This window comes from Sarcophilus harrisii, chromosome 5, assembly GCF_902635505.1.
Source record: "Sarcophilus harrisii chromosome 5, mSarHar1.11, whole genome shotgun sequence".
NCBI classification, from domain to species: Eukaryota; Metazoa; Chordata; class Mammalia; order Dasyuromorphia; family Dasyuridae; genus Sarcophilus; species Sarcophilus harrisii.
Window position 1 is genome coordinate 62492200 of NC_045430.1, and position 19467 is coordinate 62511666.

The 19467-nt window shown below is 36.0% G+C and overlaps 1 protein-coding gene across 1 annotated transcript in view; it reads right to left on the reverse strand.

The window, feature by feature from the left end:
* The window catches only part of LOC100925979 (voltage-dependent calcium channel subunit alpha-2/delta-4), a 77953-nt gene extending 58767 nt beyond the window's left edge, over positions 1 to 19186 (reverse strand). The window contains exons 1-3 of the mRNA XM_031939619.1: positions 18173 to 19186; positions 8001 to 8082; positions 3100 to 3216 (exon numbers count right to left, since the gene is read on the reverse strand). Of these exons, the coding sequence (XP_031795479.1) occupies positions 3100 to 3216; positions 8001 to 8082; positions 18173 to 18384 (411 nt within the window). The 5' untranslated portion in view covers positions 18385 to 19186. The remainder of the gene's footprint in view (positions 1 to 3099; positions 3217 to 8000; positions 8083 to 18172) is intronic.
* Between the last annotated feature and the right edge of the window lie 281 nt (positions 19187 to 19467).

Below are 19467 nucleotides of genomic sequence, written 5' to 3' on the forward strand. Positions count from 1 at the left end.
TCCAGTTTCTGGCCACTACAAAGAGACCTGCCACAAACATTCATGCACATACAAGTCCCTTTCCCTCTTTAAGATATCTTTGGGATATAAGCCCAGCAGTAACACTGCTGAATATATATAAAACAGCTCTTTTTATGGTAGCAAGGAACTAGAAAAGGTACCTACAACCTGGAAAGTGGGAATTGGCTGCTCATTGGCTCAATAGCAAAAGTGTTAGAAGTTAGAAAGACTTGACCTAAAGTGGAACCTTGGACATTCATTATTTGTGAGACTGAATTACTTAACCTTTCTTAGGCTCTGTTTTTTCCATCTCTGAAATGGAGATAATAACACCTGACTTACAGGATTGTTGTGAGGATCAAATGAAATAAATGAAATAACATATATAAAGTGGTTTGTAAATCTTAAAACACTATATAAATGATAATGATTTTAAATTATCATATAAAAATCTATTGTTTTAAGAAGTGACAAAAGGAATTGTTTTTGAGAAAACTGGAAAGACTTGCATCAAATTAATGACCACAAATAGTGGACTAATGATAATTATGGTATCCTACCTCCTAACACAGAGGTGATGAATGAAGAATGAAATTGATATGTTTGGATATGGCTAATGTGGGGGTTTATTTGGCTTAATTATGTAATATTTTTTTATGTGAGGGTTTTGATTTTCTTCCTCTTCTTAGGGACAGGGGAAGTGGAGAAGAAAGGAAATGCTTGATAATTGAAAAACAAAATAAAATTAATGATAAAGACAAATAGGGCTTATTTTTATTGGAATACCACAGCTCAGAAAGAATAGCCCAGTCTAGAGAAAGTCAACTGGGAATAAGGAGTCATGCTTGGAACATTCCAAGAAGTAATTAGTTATTTATCTTGTAACCTAGGGGGAAATTTTCATTCCCCTCTCTCCCCTTTTGAAAGTAGGTGAAAGAAACAATATTGAATGAGCCCCTGAATAGGGATTTATTAGTTGGATAAAAGCACTTACTTTCAGGTTAATTCCTGAAATTCCTCTATTAGAAATATGGCTTTGAGATTGGTAACATTAGCCACTCAAGACCTTGTGACTTCTTCCTTGTGGGAACTCCCTCCACCAAAATAGTCTTACAGAATTATCTTAGAGTTTTAGTGATATTGATAACAATAGAGAGCATTTCATAATCCTTTAAGGTTTGCAAAGCACTTAACAAATTTATTTACAAATTCACAATGATCCTGGGAGGTCTATACTATTATTATCCCCATTTAAGTGACTGATTCATAGTATCATAGTTATCACAGCAATGGTACAGAGGCAGAATTTGAACCCAGGCCCACTCTCAAGTCTAGCATATTGTCCAATATACACAAAGCCTCTCTAAGAGAAGTAATACAGTTATATAGTGACTCCACTTTAGGCTAGTGTGAAAGTGATTGATTATAGGTAAGATTTTGAAAGTGTGACAGGGGTTCAAATGGAGAAGAGAATTTCAAATTTTGCTTGCTTTTTAATTTCATATGGAGCTGACCTTATTTTCGAACACTGGGGGAATATGATCTTATTATTGATCTTGGTGTTGAACGTATGTATCTTGGGCTCTCTCTGTCAGGTCATTTTTTCTGAATGCCTTCATGTTGGCACTGAATCATGTCTTATTGTTTATTCATATTTCTCCTATATTTAACTATTGTCTGTATGTTGCTCACTTGTGTCAGTTCTATTTGTCTTATACTGTCTTACTCCACCTTGAGGGGAGAGGCTATGTCTACGTGATTTAGTTTTTACAATACCTACCAGAGGGCCAGGGAGACACTTAAGTGAATATGGTGCATTTGGAAGCTCTGAGACCCCAGGGGGATTTACAGCTCTTATGCATCTTGACTGATTTGGTTTGAAGATAAAGTCATAAACATAGCTCTTGAAAACAGTCACCCTCCCTCCAACCTCCACTCTCCCCAAACACTTGGGAATTCATAAAAGGAAAGAGTTTATGGTGAAAAGATATTTTTCTTTCTTTTTTTCCCTTCCTTCCTTCTTTCCTTCCTTCCTTCCTTCCTTCCTTCCTTCCTTCCTTCCTTCCTTCCTTCCTTCCTTCCTTCCTTCCTTCCTTCTTCCTTCCTTCCTTCCCTCCCTCCCTCCCTCTCTCCTCTCTTCCTTCCTTCCTTCCTTCCTCCTCCTCCTCCTTCCTTCCTTCCTTCCTCCTCCTCCTCCTCTTCCTTCCTTCCTCCTTCCTCCCTCCCTCCCTCTCTCCCCCTTCTTCCTTCCTCCTTCCCTCCCTCCCTCTCCCTCCCTCCCTTCTTTCCTTCCTCTCCCTCCCTCCCTCCCTTCCTTCTTCCTTCCTTCCTTCCTTCCTTCCTTCCTTCCTTCCTTCCTTTCTTCTTCCTTCCTTCCTTCCTTCCTTCCTTCCTCCTCCTTCCTTCCTTCCTTCTTCCTTCCTTCCTTCTTTCCTTCCTCCTTCCCTCCCTCCCTCCCTCCCTCTCCCTCTCTTTCCTTCCTCCTTCCTCCCTCCCTCCTTCCCTCCTTCCTTCCTTTCTTCTTTCCTTCCTTCCTTCCTTCCTTCCTTCCTTCCTTCCTTCCTTCCTTCCTTCTTCTCTTCCTTCCTTCCTTCTGTCCTCCTTCCTCCCTCCCTCCCTTCCTTCCTTTCTTCCTTCCTTCCTTCCTTCCTTCCTTCCTTCCTTCCTTCCTTCCTTCCTTCCTTCCCTTCCTTCCTTCCTTCCTTCCTTCCTTCCTTCTTCCTCTCTTTCTTTTTCTTTCTTTCTCTCTTTTAAACAAATTTTTGGTTACTTTACATTCATTTGTTAATTTATACAGTAATTATCTATTGTATCTCATAGACCCTGAATGTGAGCTGATACCATTGGAAGCCTTGGTGATAGAACAGGGTAAACTTACAATACCTGAAGTAATTATTTTCTCATCTATGTCTCAAAGAACTATTTTTCTGAGATGTGAGAAGAGTAGAGAAAAAAAAAGCTAGGGAGAACTAAGGGTTTGCTAGCAGATCTTGTACTCTGCTGATTATATTTGAGACAGTAATGATAGAGACAATATGAGGAGGAGGATGGGGCTGAAGGTATAGGAGACAGAAATTTCCAGCCAAATTTTAGTATTACCTTCACAGCCTCTACTTTCCTTCGCAACATGCTTTCCATCTCCTCAGAGAACTTCTTCACAAGCTCCAAGCCATCCACCTCCTTAATCTTCAGACTGGATTCCACATCTTTGTACTTCTATCCAGAGGAAAGTCAAGAAGATGGTTGGGAATCAAGAATTCTTATGACAGATGGTGACACAATGGATAGAGTGATAGTCCTGAAGTCCGGAAGACTTGAGTTGTCTCAGTTTTCTTAACTGCAAAATGGGGCTAGATAACATTTACTTTGCAGGGTTGTTGTCAGGATCAAATAAGATATTTATTTATTTTTTTAAAAAGCACTTACCCTGGGAATAGTAGAAGGCAATATATAAATATATGCTTACTCTCAGTTATCACCACTCTATGGTTTGTTGGAAAACTGTCCTAATTGGGGATGTCTAGGCTCCAACTGGAAGCACCCACCTTGGTGACTAAGATTTAGATGTACTCCCTAATTATTTTTCAGACTCCCAACAGTACAAAACCCTAAATTTAGCGCGTAATTATATACATGCTATCCCTTACTCTTGGAAGAGGCTCTCCTCTCACTTTTGATCTGTAAAGTACTCTTCCTTTCAGGTCTAAATCACACACCACCTCCTCCATGACCAAATTGCTTGGGCTATTTTTTCTGGTTTTATCCTTTGAACAATTCCTCAGGAAAGCTGAGAACGGAGGTAAATTTAAACTAATGATTGTAGAATCATAAATTTAGAATTGTAAGAGACCTCAGAGATTAATGAATCTTGCCTGTCTCTGCATTTAATCATTCCATTTCCTCAGGCTATGTTAAATCGCAATTATGACTTTAAACACAAAAATATGGTTAAAAAAAGATTGAACCAGAATTTTAAAAGAAAGAGAAAATTACTTCTCCTGCCTCAGAGTTTTGAAAGCACTTTGTCGGAACCTTTCTTTTGCCCTTATCACATTCTATCTTGTACCATGCTCATTTGGGTTCAGCTTGCATTGATGAGTTCCCATTAGACTAAATATACCTCAAGACCATTTTTTCATCTTTGTATCCTTAGTTCTTTGAGGTGGCATTCCAGAGAAGCTTGGAGTCAGGAAGATTTGTGTTCTAGTACTGACTCGACATTTATTAACAGTGTCTATCTGGGCAATTCCATTAACCTTTCTGTGCTTCAAGGAGCACTCCAAGATTTATCTACTGCTGTGATGGAGGGAGTTGATGAGGTAGAAATTCTCTTTGTTTATGAAATTGCAGATCCTTTGGAGACAAATATCCCTAGTGCCCAGAACATTTGATGCTTCTCTTTTGTCTATCATTCTTTAATTGCTTCATGTATGAAAAAAATCTTAACTCCTAACAAAGTTATAATCTCCTAGAGGGCAAAGATTATCTTCTCAGTTTTTTAAGCTCTCTCACAATATACTGTATTATAGGGGCAGGGATTAGACCTCTGATTTTACTGGTACAGGGAAGTCCTTAAAGAGAAACCTCATTCTATGAGGTAGTTTATCACCTTTTTGTAATTTATAGTCTTAGAGAGTTGCCTAGTTAAGTAGTTAATTGCCCAAGATTGCACAGTCAACATATGTCAGAGGCATACTTAAATATAGGTTTTTCTGACTCTGTGAATGATCAGTGTTCTATCCAATATACCATGCTAACTATCTTTCTACATTGCACATTTTATATATATATACACATACACATACACATATACACATATACATACACACATACATCTAAAGCTCAATAAACCTTAGCAAGTCAGCAAAGAAACCATGTAAAATCATTAATAACTTCAGTAAAATGGCAAGATTGTAAAATAAAACCACCAGTATTTTAATATAGGAATATCAAAACCCATGAGAAAATAATAGAAAGACAAGTTCCATTCAAAATAACTACAAATGCAAAAATATTTGGAAGTTCACGTACAGTTACAAGGGAAAGCAATTTAAATAATTGGATAGTCAGTACTCATGGTTGGGATTTGCCAGTAATATATAAAAATTATAATATTACCTAAATTAATTTCCAGATTTAATTTAGAGGCCCAAAGATGTTGCAGTCTTCTAAAATGCCTTCTGAAACTATTAAAAAATTAAATTATATTTATTGAGCTTCATATGTATATAAATATATATGTATGTTATATGTATATGTATATAAAAGGTCCTTCACTTTTTTGTGTCTTAGACCTCTTTGGAAGTCTCTTAAAACTTAGGGAACCATTCTCAGAATAAGACTGCAAAGGAAACCAATCATACTGAAATAAATTGTCAAAATATATGAAAAACAAAGTTCACAGACCCTAGGTTAAGAAACCTAGAATTTCTTAGTTGAAAATAATGCTAATTTGATTTTTGATATATTAATATTGGCTTTTGATCTTTAAAAAATGTATAGAAAAGAACCTTATAGATTATCTAGCATAATCCCTTCACTTTTATGGATAAAGAACCTGGGGCCTAGAGGTATTAATGGTACACTTAGGATCACATAGGAAGTAACAGAGCAGGGATTCAAACATAAACACAGATTTTTCAATGTACTTTCTACAACTTTCTATTACTTCTATTTATATTCAGTATCAGTTCTTACTGGACTGTCCAAGAATAGAAATATGATTTAATAGAGATATATATTTAAGAAAATCTCAGGTAATATATATATATATATATATATATATATATATAAAATCCCATGATTAGAAATTCATTATTTTGATTCAAGAGAAAGAAATAAGGATTTATATAGTATCCATGATGTGTCAGGTATTGTGCTAATAACTTTACAATATATATAATTATAATTAATAATGCTGTAATTTATTTAAGAGGATGCTAATTTGGACAAAACACATTGTATGCTTCCCAACTCTCCCTACCATGTAAGAAAAATGCATCTTGAAGGTGATTTGGGTGGAAGCAATTTTGAACGTTTTAATATCAAGTGGTCCATAACCATTGACTTCTTGCCCCAGAACTGCCTCACTGAATTACTGTCCAGCAATTATCAGCAAGCTAGAGTTTGCTTAGTATCCTAGGGGATACTGCTACCTTTTGGACACAGAATTGTTAGCACATGAAAAATCTGGCTTTTTTTTACATTCTGCCAGGGTGACATGTTTCCTTCAAGAAGATGTATCTTATAAAATCTTTTTAAAAATAGCTTTTTATTTTTCCAAATACATGCAAAGATAGTTTTTAACATTCACCTTTGTAAAACCTTGTGTTCCAAATCTTGTAAGATCTTGAAAACCTCTTTATGGAAAATCATTCTCTCTGGAACAGATTGTCATGAATATAAGCTCCCCAAGCACAGGTCTTGCTGCTGCCAATAAAGCTTGTTCAGGAAGGACCCTAGATTCCCAGGAAAGAGTGGGAAGGTTCCCTTGTCATGTCATGCATGTATTTGGTAAGAGTTTTTTGTAGTATTACTTAGAGACTAAAACTTCAAGTCTAAAGCTTTAATTTCCAAACATAGACTGGTATTAAGGTTAGCCAAAGTGTACCAGCTCTGGATGTGGAGTCAGGACTCGCTGGTAATTCTTAGGCTATGATCACTGACAAGTCACTTCATTCTTGGAGCCTCCAGATAACAGAATAGTAGAGTTACACAGCACTTCAGAAACCACCAAGACTAATTGGCCAAGAGTCCTTCTACAAATTCCCCAGCCTTCATCTAGAGATACTTCTCCCAACTTGTACTTGAAAGAATGATTATTTTCCAATCTGACTACAGAATTTTGCATTTTATCCCCGCTAAAAAAATCTTTTTTTATCCAAGGGGGTAAAACTAGGTGATTTCTAAAGTCCTTTCTAACCCTAAAACCTAAGATCCTGCCAGCTCCTGACATGCCTTGAGAGCAGATGATGATGTTTCACAAAGGATAGGGAATAGGGCTAGCCTTGCTCATGGTGTATAGTATAAGGGGACAATGCTATGTGTATATTTATCATATATTTATTTATTATTTTAAAATCTTTATATTTATGTTATATTATGTTGTTATATTATTGCATTATATTATATTAAAACATAACAAGTTATTGTATAATACTGGCAAGTCCCAATCATAAGCCCTGACTATCAAATTATTTAAGTTTTTTTCTTTTGTATCTGGAAGAGACCTTAACTTAGCATGGCACTAAATCTGGAAATTAATTTGGTTAATTTATAATTTTTATCTAATGTATCTTTTCTGAAATGTAATAGGAATTTCCCTTCACCTAAATAAAAATAAGACATCCCTTATTCAAGTGTGAAATTCCATGATTAGAAATTCATTATTTTGATTCAAGAGAAAGAAATAAGGTTTTATATAGTATCCACGATGTGTCAGTAATGTGCTAATAACTTTACAAATATTATCTTATTTGATCCTTCCTACAACAGCCCTTGCAAAGTGGGTGCTATTATTGTCTCCATTTTAAAGTTAAAGAAATTGAGGGAAACAGAAGGTAAGTGACCTATCTAAGCTCATACAAGTACTAAGTGTCTGAGGTCAGATTTTTTTTTTAATTTCCACAACAGCCATATTGTAAAAAGAAAATGCAAGAAAAATAAAGTTTAAAAAATGTGCTTCAATCTGCAGACTTCATCAGTTCTTTCTATGGAGGTGGTTAGCATTTTCCATCATGAGTTGAGGTCATATTTGAACTCAGGTCTTGATTCCAAGCCCAGTACACCACCTAGCCGCCATGTACTTCTCTTTCACTGTGGGCTCTGTAGCCCTCATTGCCTACCCCATATCCCTTGAAGTCCTATGGGATTGCTATTTGGGAAAGCCAGGCTCAAGAATATGGATTTTGAGCCTTCTCATCCTAACAACTTTCTCTCACTCTTTAAGTGTCTACTTTCCAGCACAATACCTTCATACCCACTTGATGAACTAGTGTTACCTTCTTTAGCAGGAGTGATCCAGAGTATTTTGTCACCAAGGCATAGAGGTCCCCGCCAAATGTATCTGCCCAGAGCTTCACCCTGCCAAGGAAGAGGGACATATTCACATTCACATAAATATACTTTACCATCCCTGAAAGAATGACCCACTTCAAGAAAGGGGACTAAAACTTCAGCCATAGTCTGCAGACAAGGCTCATATAGAGCAGGAGGGGAATGATACCAAAGGTGCAAGACAATCATTACAAAGTCCAGATACTGGAAAATTAGAACACAGATGGTATCTACTTGATGGGGCTCATATTAATAATAATGATAATAATAATCTTTCATCTCCCCAGCAAAGTGCTTTCCTCACAGTAGTACTGTGAGGTAAATAGTATTTTTTAAAATATCAGACTTGTGATTATACCAGTGTAGAATATTCCCAGGACAGCTGGGTGGCCCAGTGGATAGAGTGTTGGGTGTCTGAACAATTCTTCTTCCTGAGTTCAAATCCAGTCTCAGATACTTATCAACTGTGTGACATTGGACAAGTCACATAAGCTTATTGCCTGAGCTTCCTGATCTATAAAATGACTCGAAGGGGGAACTGACAAACTACTTCACTATCTTTGCTAAGAAAACTTCAAATGGGGTCACAAAGTATTGGAAATAATAACAATAGTGGAGCATTTCCAATATGGAAACTATCAATGATGGAAATTTGGAGATTGGCAATTAAAAAAAAAACTTATAGTCTTAAAGGGTTGTATCAGACATTGAGATGTTAAATGAATTGCCCAAATACCTAGGAAGTGGTCAAGCCAAGATTCTATTATAACATGATTCTTTTGTTTGGTTTTAGATTCAGAGATGAGAATGGAGGTCTGGGGAAGGAGAGAAGGAAGTAAATGGGGATAATAAGAGGACAGTGTAAAATCATGGAATGTTAGAATTGAAAGGAGCTTCAGATAGACTATAGTTCAACATTCATTCAGACCTAGAGAGAACAAGTTATGGATTCACAAAATTTCAGGACTGGAAGGGACTTCAGAGATCATCCAGTATAATTGATACCTGAGCAAGAATGTCCACTGTAGCATATCCAGCAAGAAGCTTTGAATTCAGAGCAATGATATGGATTTTGGATTGCACAAGAAAGAAGGTCAGTGACTGAACAAAAGTTTTTTTAGGAGGACATGAAGCCTTGGATTAAAAACAGGATCAAGAATTCCTTTAGTCAGTTTTTTTTTGGGGGGGGGAATGAGCCAAGATGGCAGAGAGGACATATGTTTCTTTCTGACCTTCTCATACAACCCTCAGACTAATTAGCAAATCCAGCCTCTGAATTAATTCTGGATGGCAGAATCCACTAATATTGGAAGTGCAACAAATTCCCACCAGAAGATAATTTTGAAGATTGCCAGAGAAGGTCTGTTTCAACTGGGCATGGAGGGAGGTGGGCCAAGAGCAAGCAGGCCAAGCACAGATGCCAGTGTAGGCAGTGCAGATCCGGAGTGGTGAGGGCTCCTCTATGGGAAAGAATCTACAGTAGTGTTGGCTATTCTGCCCTGGTTATAAGCCAGTAGATCAGCTAAATAAAATTTTGATTTCCAAATATAGAACTAAAGAGAAGTATAAAAGGTAATAAGAAAAGAACTTGAGAATTGTATCTCTGTTAGGGGTATATATAGATAATGCATGTATAATTTGATTTTACTATTATAATATAAAAAATAAACTAGAGGTAGAAAGGACATTATAATAGAAAAAGGGGAGAGTGAAGATAAAATGAGGGAAATTACATTCCATGAAGAGGCAAAGAAAACCTATTATAACCGAGGGAAAGCAGAGACGGGGATGAACACTGTGTGAATCTTAGTCTCATCAGATTTGACTCAAAGAGACAATATTAGACATATTTGGTTTCACAGAGAAACTTCTCTCACCTATATGAAAGTGGGAGGGGAAAAGGGAAAAGAGAAGGAGTAGGCTAATAGAAGGGAAAACAGAAATAGTGTGGGAATGATTTAAGAAAGAGAGAGGGGCTCTAAAGACGGAGGGCTGCTTGAGGCAAGTGGTACTCATAAGTAAAAATACTGGGGAGGAGGAAAAGGGGAAAAGGAAAGAGAAAAATATAATTTGGGGTAAATAAGATGGTGGGAAATACAGAGCTAGTAGTTTTAACTGTAAATGTGAATGGGGAGAACTCTCCCATAAAGCAGAAGCAGAGAGCAGACTGGATTAAAAGCCAGAATCCTACAATATGCTCTTTACAAGAAACACATTTAAAACATAATGATACATACAGAGTAAAGGCAAAAGGCTGGAGCAGAATCTATTATGCGTCAGGTGAAGTAAAAAAAGCAGGGGTAGCCATTCTGATCTCAGATCAAGTAAAAGCAAAAATGATCTAATTAAAAGAGATAAGGAAGGGCACTATATCTTGTTAAAGGGTACCATAGATAATGAAGCAATATCAATACTAAATATATATGTATCAAGTGATATAGCATGTAAATTCTTAAAGGAGAAGTTAAGAGAGCTGCAAGAAGAAATAGCACAGCCATAATAGTAGGAAATCTCAACCTTGCTCTCTCAAAATTAGATAAATCAAACCACAAAATAAATAAGAAGTTAAGGATGTAAAAATAGAATACTAGAAAAGTTAGATATGATAGATCTTTAGGAGAAAATTGAATGGAGACAGAAAGGAGTAGACTTTCTTCTCAGCAGTTCCATGAACTATATATATATATATTGTATACGTTCCATGAACCTATACAAAAACTGACCATATATTAGGACATAAAGACCTCAAAATCAAATGCAAAAAGGCAGAAATAGTAAATGCATTTTTTTCAGATTACAATGCAATAAAAATTACACTCAATAGAAAACCAGGGGAAAATAAACCAAAAAACAATTGGAAGTTAAATAATCTCATCCTAAAGAATGAATGCATGAAACAGCAAATAATAGACACAATTAATAATTTCATCCAAGAGAATGACAATAATGAGACAACATATCAAAATTTGTGGAATGCAGCCAAAGCAGTAATTAGAGGAAATTTTATGAGAAAGAGAAGATCAATGAATTGGGCTTGCAACTAAAATACCTAGAAAAAGAACAAATTAAAACCACCAAATCAAATACCAAAATTGAAATTCTAAAAATAAAAGGAGAGATTAATAAAATTGAAAATAAAAAACTATTGAATTAATAAATAAAACTAAGAGTTGGTTTTATGAAAAAAATCAGAATAGATAAATCTTTAGTTAATTGATTAGAAAAAAGAAAGAAGAAAATCAAATTGTTAGTCTCAAAAATGAAAAGAGAGAACTTTCCACCAAATGAAGAGGAAATTAGAGCAATAATTAGGAGTTATTTTGTCCAACTTTATGCCAATGAGTTTGATAACCTAAGTGAAATGGAGGAATACTATAAAAATATAGATTGCCCAGATTAACAGAAGAGGAAATAAATCACTTAAATAAACCCATTTTAGAAAAAGAAATGGGAGGTGGGAAGAGCCAAGATGGCAGAGAGGATACCTGCATCTTCCTAAACTCTCCTTTATCCTCAACAAAATTCAGCCTCAGAATTAGTGCTTGATTGTCAGAACCCATGGATATTGGGAATACAACACATTACCCACCGAAGATAATCTCATGATTCACTAGAAAAGGTTTGTTTTTGCTTGCGGGCAGGGATGGAACTGGGTTAAACCAGGAGCAGACCTCAAGCAGGCAGTGAGAGCATGGAAACCGCTGAGCAGACTGGAAGGGAGCAGGGTGTGGTCTCTGCTGGCGGAAAATCTGTAGGGAGAACTCTATCACAGTGTTGGCTACTTTGCCCTGGCAGTAAGCCAGTAGATCAGCAGAGAAGCTATAAACACAGGGGGTAAAGACTATAACCCCAAAACATTAGAGTCTCTTGGGACCTGGCTACACCCATCCAACACTTGGAATGACTCAGCATCATACAAGCACAGACACAGTTGCTGGTCCCAGTGCAGCCCCAGTTGCTGCCTTTCTACTCAAACCCTGTGGAGACTAAAAACAGTTTGTCTCTAGATCCAAAGATGGATATGACTTGGTCCCCATCACACAAGGCTCTCATAGAAGAAATTAAAAAGGATCTTAAAAGAGAGCTAGAAGAAAAATGGGGAAAGGAATGGAAAGCTTTGCAAGAGGGTCAGGATAAGTCATTAGAAAGAGTGAATAAAGAAATCAACTCCCTGAAAAACAGAATTTGTGAATTGGAAAAGATAAACAACTCCCAGGAAAACAGAATTTGTGAATTGGAAAAGGTAAACAACTCCCAGGAAAACAGAATTTATGAATTGGAAAAAGAAAATAATTCTTTTAAAAAATTTGGCAAAATGGAAAACAATTCCATAGACCAAAACAACTCATTTAAAAACTCAATTGGACAAATACAAAAAGAAATTTAAAAAATAAATGAAATAATTCATTAAAAATCAGACTTGAACAAATGGAAGTGAATGACTCAAGGAGACACCAAGAATCAGTGAAGCAAAACCAAAAAAATGAAAAAATAGAAAAAAATGTTAAATACTTGGAAAAACAACAGACCTGGAAAATGGATCTAGGAGAGACAATCTAAGGATTATTGGATTTCCTGAAAATCATGATGAAAAAAAGTGCCTAGACACTATTTTTCAGGAAATCATCAAAGAGAACTGCCCAGATGTTATAGAAACAGAAGGTAAAATAGACATTGAAAGAATTCATCAATCACCTACTGAAAGAGATCCCAAAATCAAAAGTCTAAGAAATATTGTGGCTAAATTCCAGAACTATCAGATCAAGGAAAAAATACTACAAGCATCCAGAAAAAAAAAAACAAATCTGTAGTGTTATTGTTTGGTTTTCTTGGAGGTCTTGGGGCAGCCTTCCTTTCAGCAGAGAAATCACCCCAAGAATAACCTGGTGTTAAAGTCCAAAAGTCTTTATTGTCTCCTTCACCTGGTGCTCAGCTTGCTTTCTTGTGGCCTTCAGAGGGGATTTCGTTTCAGTGGAGAAAATGCAGGAGGCCAGGCCATTACCACAAGGCTGATGAAGATGGAATGAATGAATCTGTCTCTCAGTCCCCCAAGAGAGCCACCAGGAGCCTGACAAAAGATGGAATGAATCTGTCTCAGCCTTTCTCCGAGAGCTTGAGTTCCCAGCATATATGCTCTACACTGAGTATAAACCAATCCTAGGAAACCATTATTTATTGTAAGATTAAATCAATCATATTGAACTTAGAGTACTATTACACACCATGCTAAACTAGATAACCTTTGTATCATCAATTCCACTGACTTAACATCTTGTAAGAATTCTTGTTTCAAGTTCAGAGTTCTGGCCTATAACATAATTCAAATACTGAGGAGCCATAATAAGGATTACTGAGGATCTAGCAGCATCCACATTAAAGAATCGAAGGGCCTGGAATCTTATATTCTGAAAGGCAAAAAAACTTGGTATGCATCCAAGAATAACTTACCCATACAAACTGAGCATTTTCTTCCAGGAAAGAGAAAATATTAGACATATTTGGTTTACAGAGAAACTTCTCTCACCTAATTGAAAAGTGGGAGGGGGAAAAGTGAAAAGGGAAGGAGTAAGCTAAATAGTAAGGAAAAGGTTTAAGAAAAGGGGAGGGAGGGATTCTAAAGAGGGAGGCCTGTGTGAGGCAAGTGGTACTCATAAGTCTAATACTGGGGAGGGGTGTAAGGGGGAAAGGAAAGAGAAAAGCACAATTTGGAGATAATAAGATGACAGGAAATACAGAATTAGTAGTTTTAGCCATAAATGTGAATGGGGTAAACTCCCCCATAAAGTAGAGGTAGATAGCAGATTGGATTAAAAGCCAGAATCTTACAATATGTTGTTTACAAGAAACACACTTGAAACAGGGCAATACATACAGAATAAAGGTAAAAAGCTGGCATAGAATCTACTATGCTTGAGGTGAAGTAAAAAAAGCCATCCTGATCTCAGATCAAGTAAAAGCAAAAATTGATCTAATTGAAAGAGATAAGGAAGGGAACTATATCTTGCAAAAAGGTACCATAGATAATGAAGCAATATCAATACTAAACATATATGCACCAAATGGTATAGCATCTAAATTCCTAAAGGAGAAATTAAGAGAGCTGTAAGAAGAAATAGACAGCAAAACTATAATAATGGGAGATCTCAACCTTGCACTCTCAGAAATAGATAAATCAAACCACAAAATAAATAAGAAAGAAGTTAAAGAGGTAAACAGAACACTAGAAAAGTTAGGTATGATAGATCTTTGGAAAAAAACTAAATGGAGATAGAAAGGAGTACACTTTCTTCTTGGAAGTTCATGGAATCTATACAAAAACTGACCATATATTAGGACATAAAGACCTCAAATTCAAATACAAAAAGGCAGAAATAGCAAATGCATCCTTCTCAGATCACAATGCAATAAAGATTACATTCAATAAAAAGCCAAGGGAAAATAGACCAAAAAGTAATTGTAAACGAAATAATCTCATCCTAAAAAATGATTGGGTGAAACAGCAAATCATAGAAACAATTAACAATTTCACCCAAGAGGATGACAATAATGAGATGTTGTACCAAAATTTGTGGGATGCAGCCAAGGTGATAATAAGGGGAAATTTTATATCTCTAGAGGCTTACTTGCATAAAATAAAGAAAGAGAAAATTAATGAATTAGTCTTGCAACCAAAAAAGCTAGAAAAAGAGAAAATCAAAAACCCTAAATCAAACACTAAACTTGAAATTTGAAAAACAAAAGGAGAGATCAATAAAATTGAAAGTAAAAAAAACAAACTATTAAATTAATAAATAAAACTGAATTGATTTTTATGAAAAAACCAACAAAATAGATAAACCCTTGATAAATTTGATTAGAAAAAGGAAAGAGGAAAATCAAATTGTTAGTCTTAAAAATGAAAAGGGAGAAATTTTCATTAATGAAGAGGAAATCAGAGGAATAATTAAGAGTTACTTTGCCCAACTTCATGCCAATAAATTTGATAGCTTAAATGAAATGTATGAATACCTTAAAAAATATAGGTTGCCCAGATTAATAGAGGAAGAAGTAAATTGGTTAAATAGTCCCATCTTAGAAAAAGAAATAGAACAAGCTATTAATCAACTCCCTAAAAAAAATCCCTAGGACCAGATGAATTTACATGTGAATTCTACCAGACATTTAAAGAACAATTAACTCTAATGCTATATAAACTATTTGAAAAAATAGGGAATGAAGGAATCCTACCAAATTCCTTTTATGACACAGACATGGTACTGATACCTAAACCAGGTAGGATAAAAACAGAGAAAAAAAACTAAGGACCAATCTCCCTAATGAACATCAATGCAAACATCTTAAATGAAATATTAGCAAAAAGATTACAGAAAATCATCTCCAAGATAATACACCATGATCAAATAGGATTTATACCAGGAATGCAGGGCTGGTTCAATATTAGGAAAACTATTAATATAATTGACCATATTAATAACCAAATTAACAAAAATCATATGATCATCTCAATAGGTGCAGAGAAAGCATTTGATAAAATCCAACACCCATTCCTATTAAAAACACTAGAGAGTATAGGAATAAATGGACATTTCCTTAAAATAGTCAGTAGCATCTATTTAAAACCATCAGTAAGCATCATGTGTAATGGTGGACAAACTGAAACTATTCCCAATAAGATCAGGAGTGAAACAAGGTTGCCCACTATCACCATTACTATTCAATATTGTATTAAGAAACACTAGCTTCAGCAATAAGAGATGAAAAAGAAATGAAAGGAATTAGAGTAGGTAATAAGGAAACCAAATTATCACTCTTTGCAGATGATATGCTGGTACACTTAGAAAACCCCAGAGAATCTACTAAAAAGCTATTAGAAATAATCCACAACTTTATGATGAATGTTGGAGGGGATGTGAGAAAAGTGGGACACTAATACATTGTTGGTGGAACTGTGAATGGATCCAACCATTCTGGAGAGCAGTTTGGAATTATGCTCAAAAAGTTATCAAACTGTGTATCCTTTGGCTCAGCAGTGTTTCTACTGGGTTTATATCCCAAAGAGAACTTAAAGAAAGGAAAGGGACCCACATGTGCAAAAATGTTTGTGGCAGCCCTCTTTGTAGTGGCAAGAAACTGGAAACTGAATGGATGCCCATCAATTGGAGAATTGCTAAATAAATTATAGTAAATGAATGTTATGGAATATTATTGTTCTGTAAGAAATGACCAGCAGGATGATTTCAGAGAGGCCTGGAGAGATGTATATGAACTGATGTTAAGTGAAATGAGCAGAACCAGGAGATCATTATACTAGCTACAAGATTATATGATGATCAATTCTGATGGACGAGACTCTTCTGAACAGTGAGATGATTCAAACCAGTTCCAATTGTTCAGTGATGAAGAGAGCCATCTATACCCAGAGAGAGAATTGTAGAAACTGAGTATGGTTCACAACACAGAATTTTCACTCTTTTTGTTGTTGTTTGCTTGAATTTTATTTTGCTTCTCTTTTTTTCTTGTGCATCATAATTGTATAAATATTTATACATATATTGGATTTAACATATATTTCTACCAAGTTTAACATAAAAAATAAAAGGTACCATAGATAATGGGAAAAAAAGAATTCCTTTAGTCACAACCCCAATGAGTTTATTTGTTTCTTTTGCAATATATATTTGTTATAAGAATAGGTTCTATTAGTGATGGCAAAAAGGGATAGGGAAGAGGTGCGAAAGTCATTAGGAAGTAGGACTTAAAAAAGCAACACATCAATAAGACATTTAAAAAAAAAAGGGTGTGGGAAATTAGTCCATTTTTCAGAACTATAAGCAACTTATCCTGGTCCATAATCAAAGGATGATAGTATGAACTTTAAAAATATTGGACTGTCTCTGAATATCACACTTGAAATGTAAGGATGGACTTCTAGTTAGGCATAAAGAAGGGCTGATTATAAAACTGGTTTTACCATTCCTTTAACAGGGGGTAAGGTTAAAAACAAATACTCCTGAGATTCTCATGCAAGTGAAGATAATTAATTCTATCCCTTCTTGCAAGCAGATTTTGTGAAGAAGTGGGAGAGCTCAAAGGCACTGCTACCTGAAGGGAAAATTGGGGGAGGGACATCAGGTAGAACAAACTGGTGTAGATGTCAGAAACCCAGATTCACCTTCAGACCACAAGGGACAAAATGGAGAGGAACTTTATTTTAGACTGTTAACCATAACTAAATTATTAAAATCATCCTAATCAATAATTCAAGGTGCTTTGTGATTATAGAGATTAAATAGAAAGGCAGATTAATAGATAATAATATCTATTAAATAGATAGAAAGTTGGCTACAGTTAGGGAGAGTGACATTCAACACCCACTTCTGACTGGCTGGCTGGCTCAGTGCTCTAGAACTATAAATTGTAGAAGAGGAGCCAACTTGCATAGATAGTGAGGTTTCATCATGGAGGAATTGCCTATGCTGGTGAAATCTCAGGTCTGGTCCTCTGCTTCTAGGTGGTTGTAGTTACTATGTGCTCTCTCCTTCATTATTAATAAGGACACCATTACTCCTGAACATCACTCTAAATGAGCTTAGGATGAGATAGATGTGTGTCATAGTAATATGGACTATTAGTCCTGAGGATTAGTTATACCTAATACCATTTGTTGAGGAGGTTTCCAAATATTTGCAGCAGTGACTCCCAAAACTGCTGAAATTTTGAAGAAAGGGGGAGATTAGAGAACATGCAAGGGGGCTTTAAAACAGATTGGGGAAGAGGAACAAAGATTATACACAAACATTTATATTGGGGAGCAATGGAAGATTAGATTGCAGGGGTTTTTAAAAAATCATCTAATAAAAATTTTCTATAAGCCTAGAAATGGAGAGAATATAAGGGAATTGAGGTAATGTGAACAGAATTGATTTAGGAAGTTATACATTGAATAATAGGAAGTATAGACTAGAGGAACTCTCAGATTCTTCCTGACTGTAGGATTCTCTGAAAACAGAAATGGTTTCTTCCAAGCTTACACAAGTTATCAATTACACAAGTTATAAATCCTGGAGTTGGGAATTACATAGAGGGTTATAGGGGAGATGGGGACATGAACACTTACGTTTCCAGTGGTATCTTCTTTTGGCTCTGCGTGAAAGGCAGAAAAAGACTGATGAGCAAATAAAGAAAAACTACCCTCTTCTGCAAGAAGGTCCTGGTCATCAGCGCCAAAGGGGAATGAATTCTGGATGAATCATCGTTTGGATAAAAATTCAAGATCCCAGGCATAGTGCTCCTGCCAAGGTGACAGGAATGGAGAACAGTGGGACCCATCTATCTAGGTCCACATTCTAGTATCCTTTTTTCTGCTCTTGTTTGCTAAGTGTACAAGACCCACCTTCTCTACTTGGCAATTTCTAAAGGTCTCGGACTTTCTCAAATGTGATCCAGATCAATAAAGCTCACAGTAGTTAATCATAGGACAGAACAGTTTAGAGAGAGTAAAGATGCTCCTGCCTTCATTTGGCACTAGCTAGCAAACAGTAGTGTGTAGGGGAGGGAAATAGCAGGGGTCAGTGAGCGAAGCTCAGTGATGACGAAAACCTCTTAATCCTCCACTCCAATCTGCTAATCCCCAAAGAACAGCAGGGATGGGGGAGGGGTGAGATCACTCAGGATTGCCCTGATTTCAGGAGACAGAATTTCTTCCTTCAATCAGGGGTCAGAGTCAGACTTCCTAAAGGCTAGTTTAAAAGTCAGTCTCTTCTGCAGAATAGTCTCCTCCGACCAAGATCAACATTTCACCCCATCTTCCCTCTGACTACCATGGATCCAAGACATTATCTAAATTTGTTTGTGGAACTATAAACATGATTATTTATCTAAAACAAGAGGGGTCATGGTCCTAATGTCCTAGCATGCCTCTGAAGTAGTGGTGAAGGAAAGAAAGTTATTTGTACAAAATTAGTACAATTGGGGATTTGGGGATTAAAAGAAGCGATACAGATATCTGCTGTACAGATCTGGAAAAAGGAACCAAATGGAATTAATATTGCAGGGTGTGTCTTTTTGATTAATTCTTTGCTCTTTTTAAACTGGCAAAAGAATTGTGCAATTTAAAATTGTTAAAGTAATTTAAGCTAAAGTAAAACTTATATAAAAAAGAATTGTAAAAAAAAAAAAAGAGTATAGAATGGCAGCATGGCACAGTGGAGAGAGAGATGACCTGCAATCATGAAAATCTTGGTTTAGGCTCTGTCTCTAAACATCCTGGCCATTGGATTTGGGGCAACTCCAGTTGAGTAAGGAATTACTCAACTCTCTATGACTCTTCATTGTAGGGGGGGGGGTGGAATATTGCCATTATGTATTTGAAAAAGTTTCTTCACCAGGATTTTCCCATACCAATGCAATCAC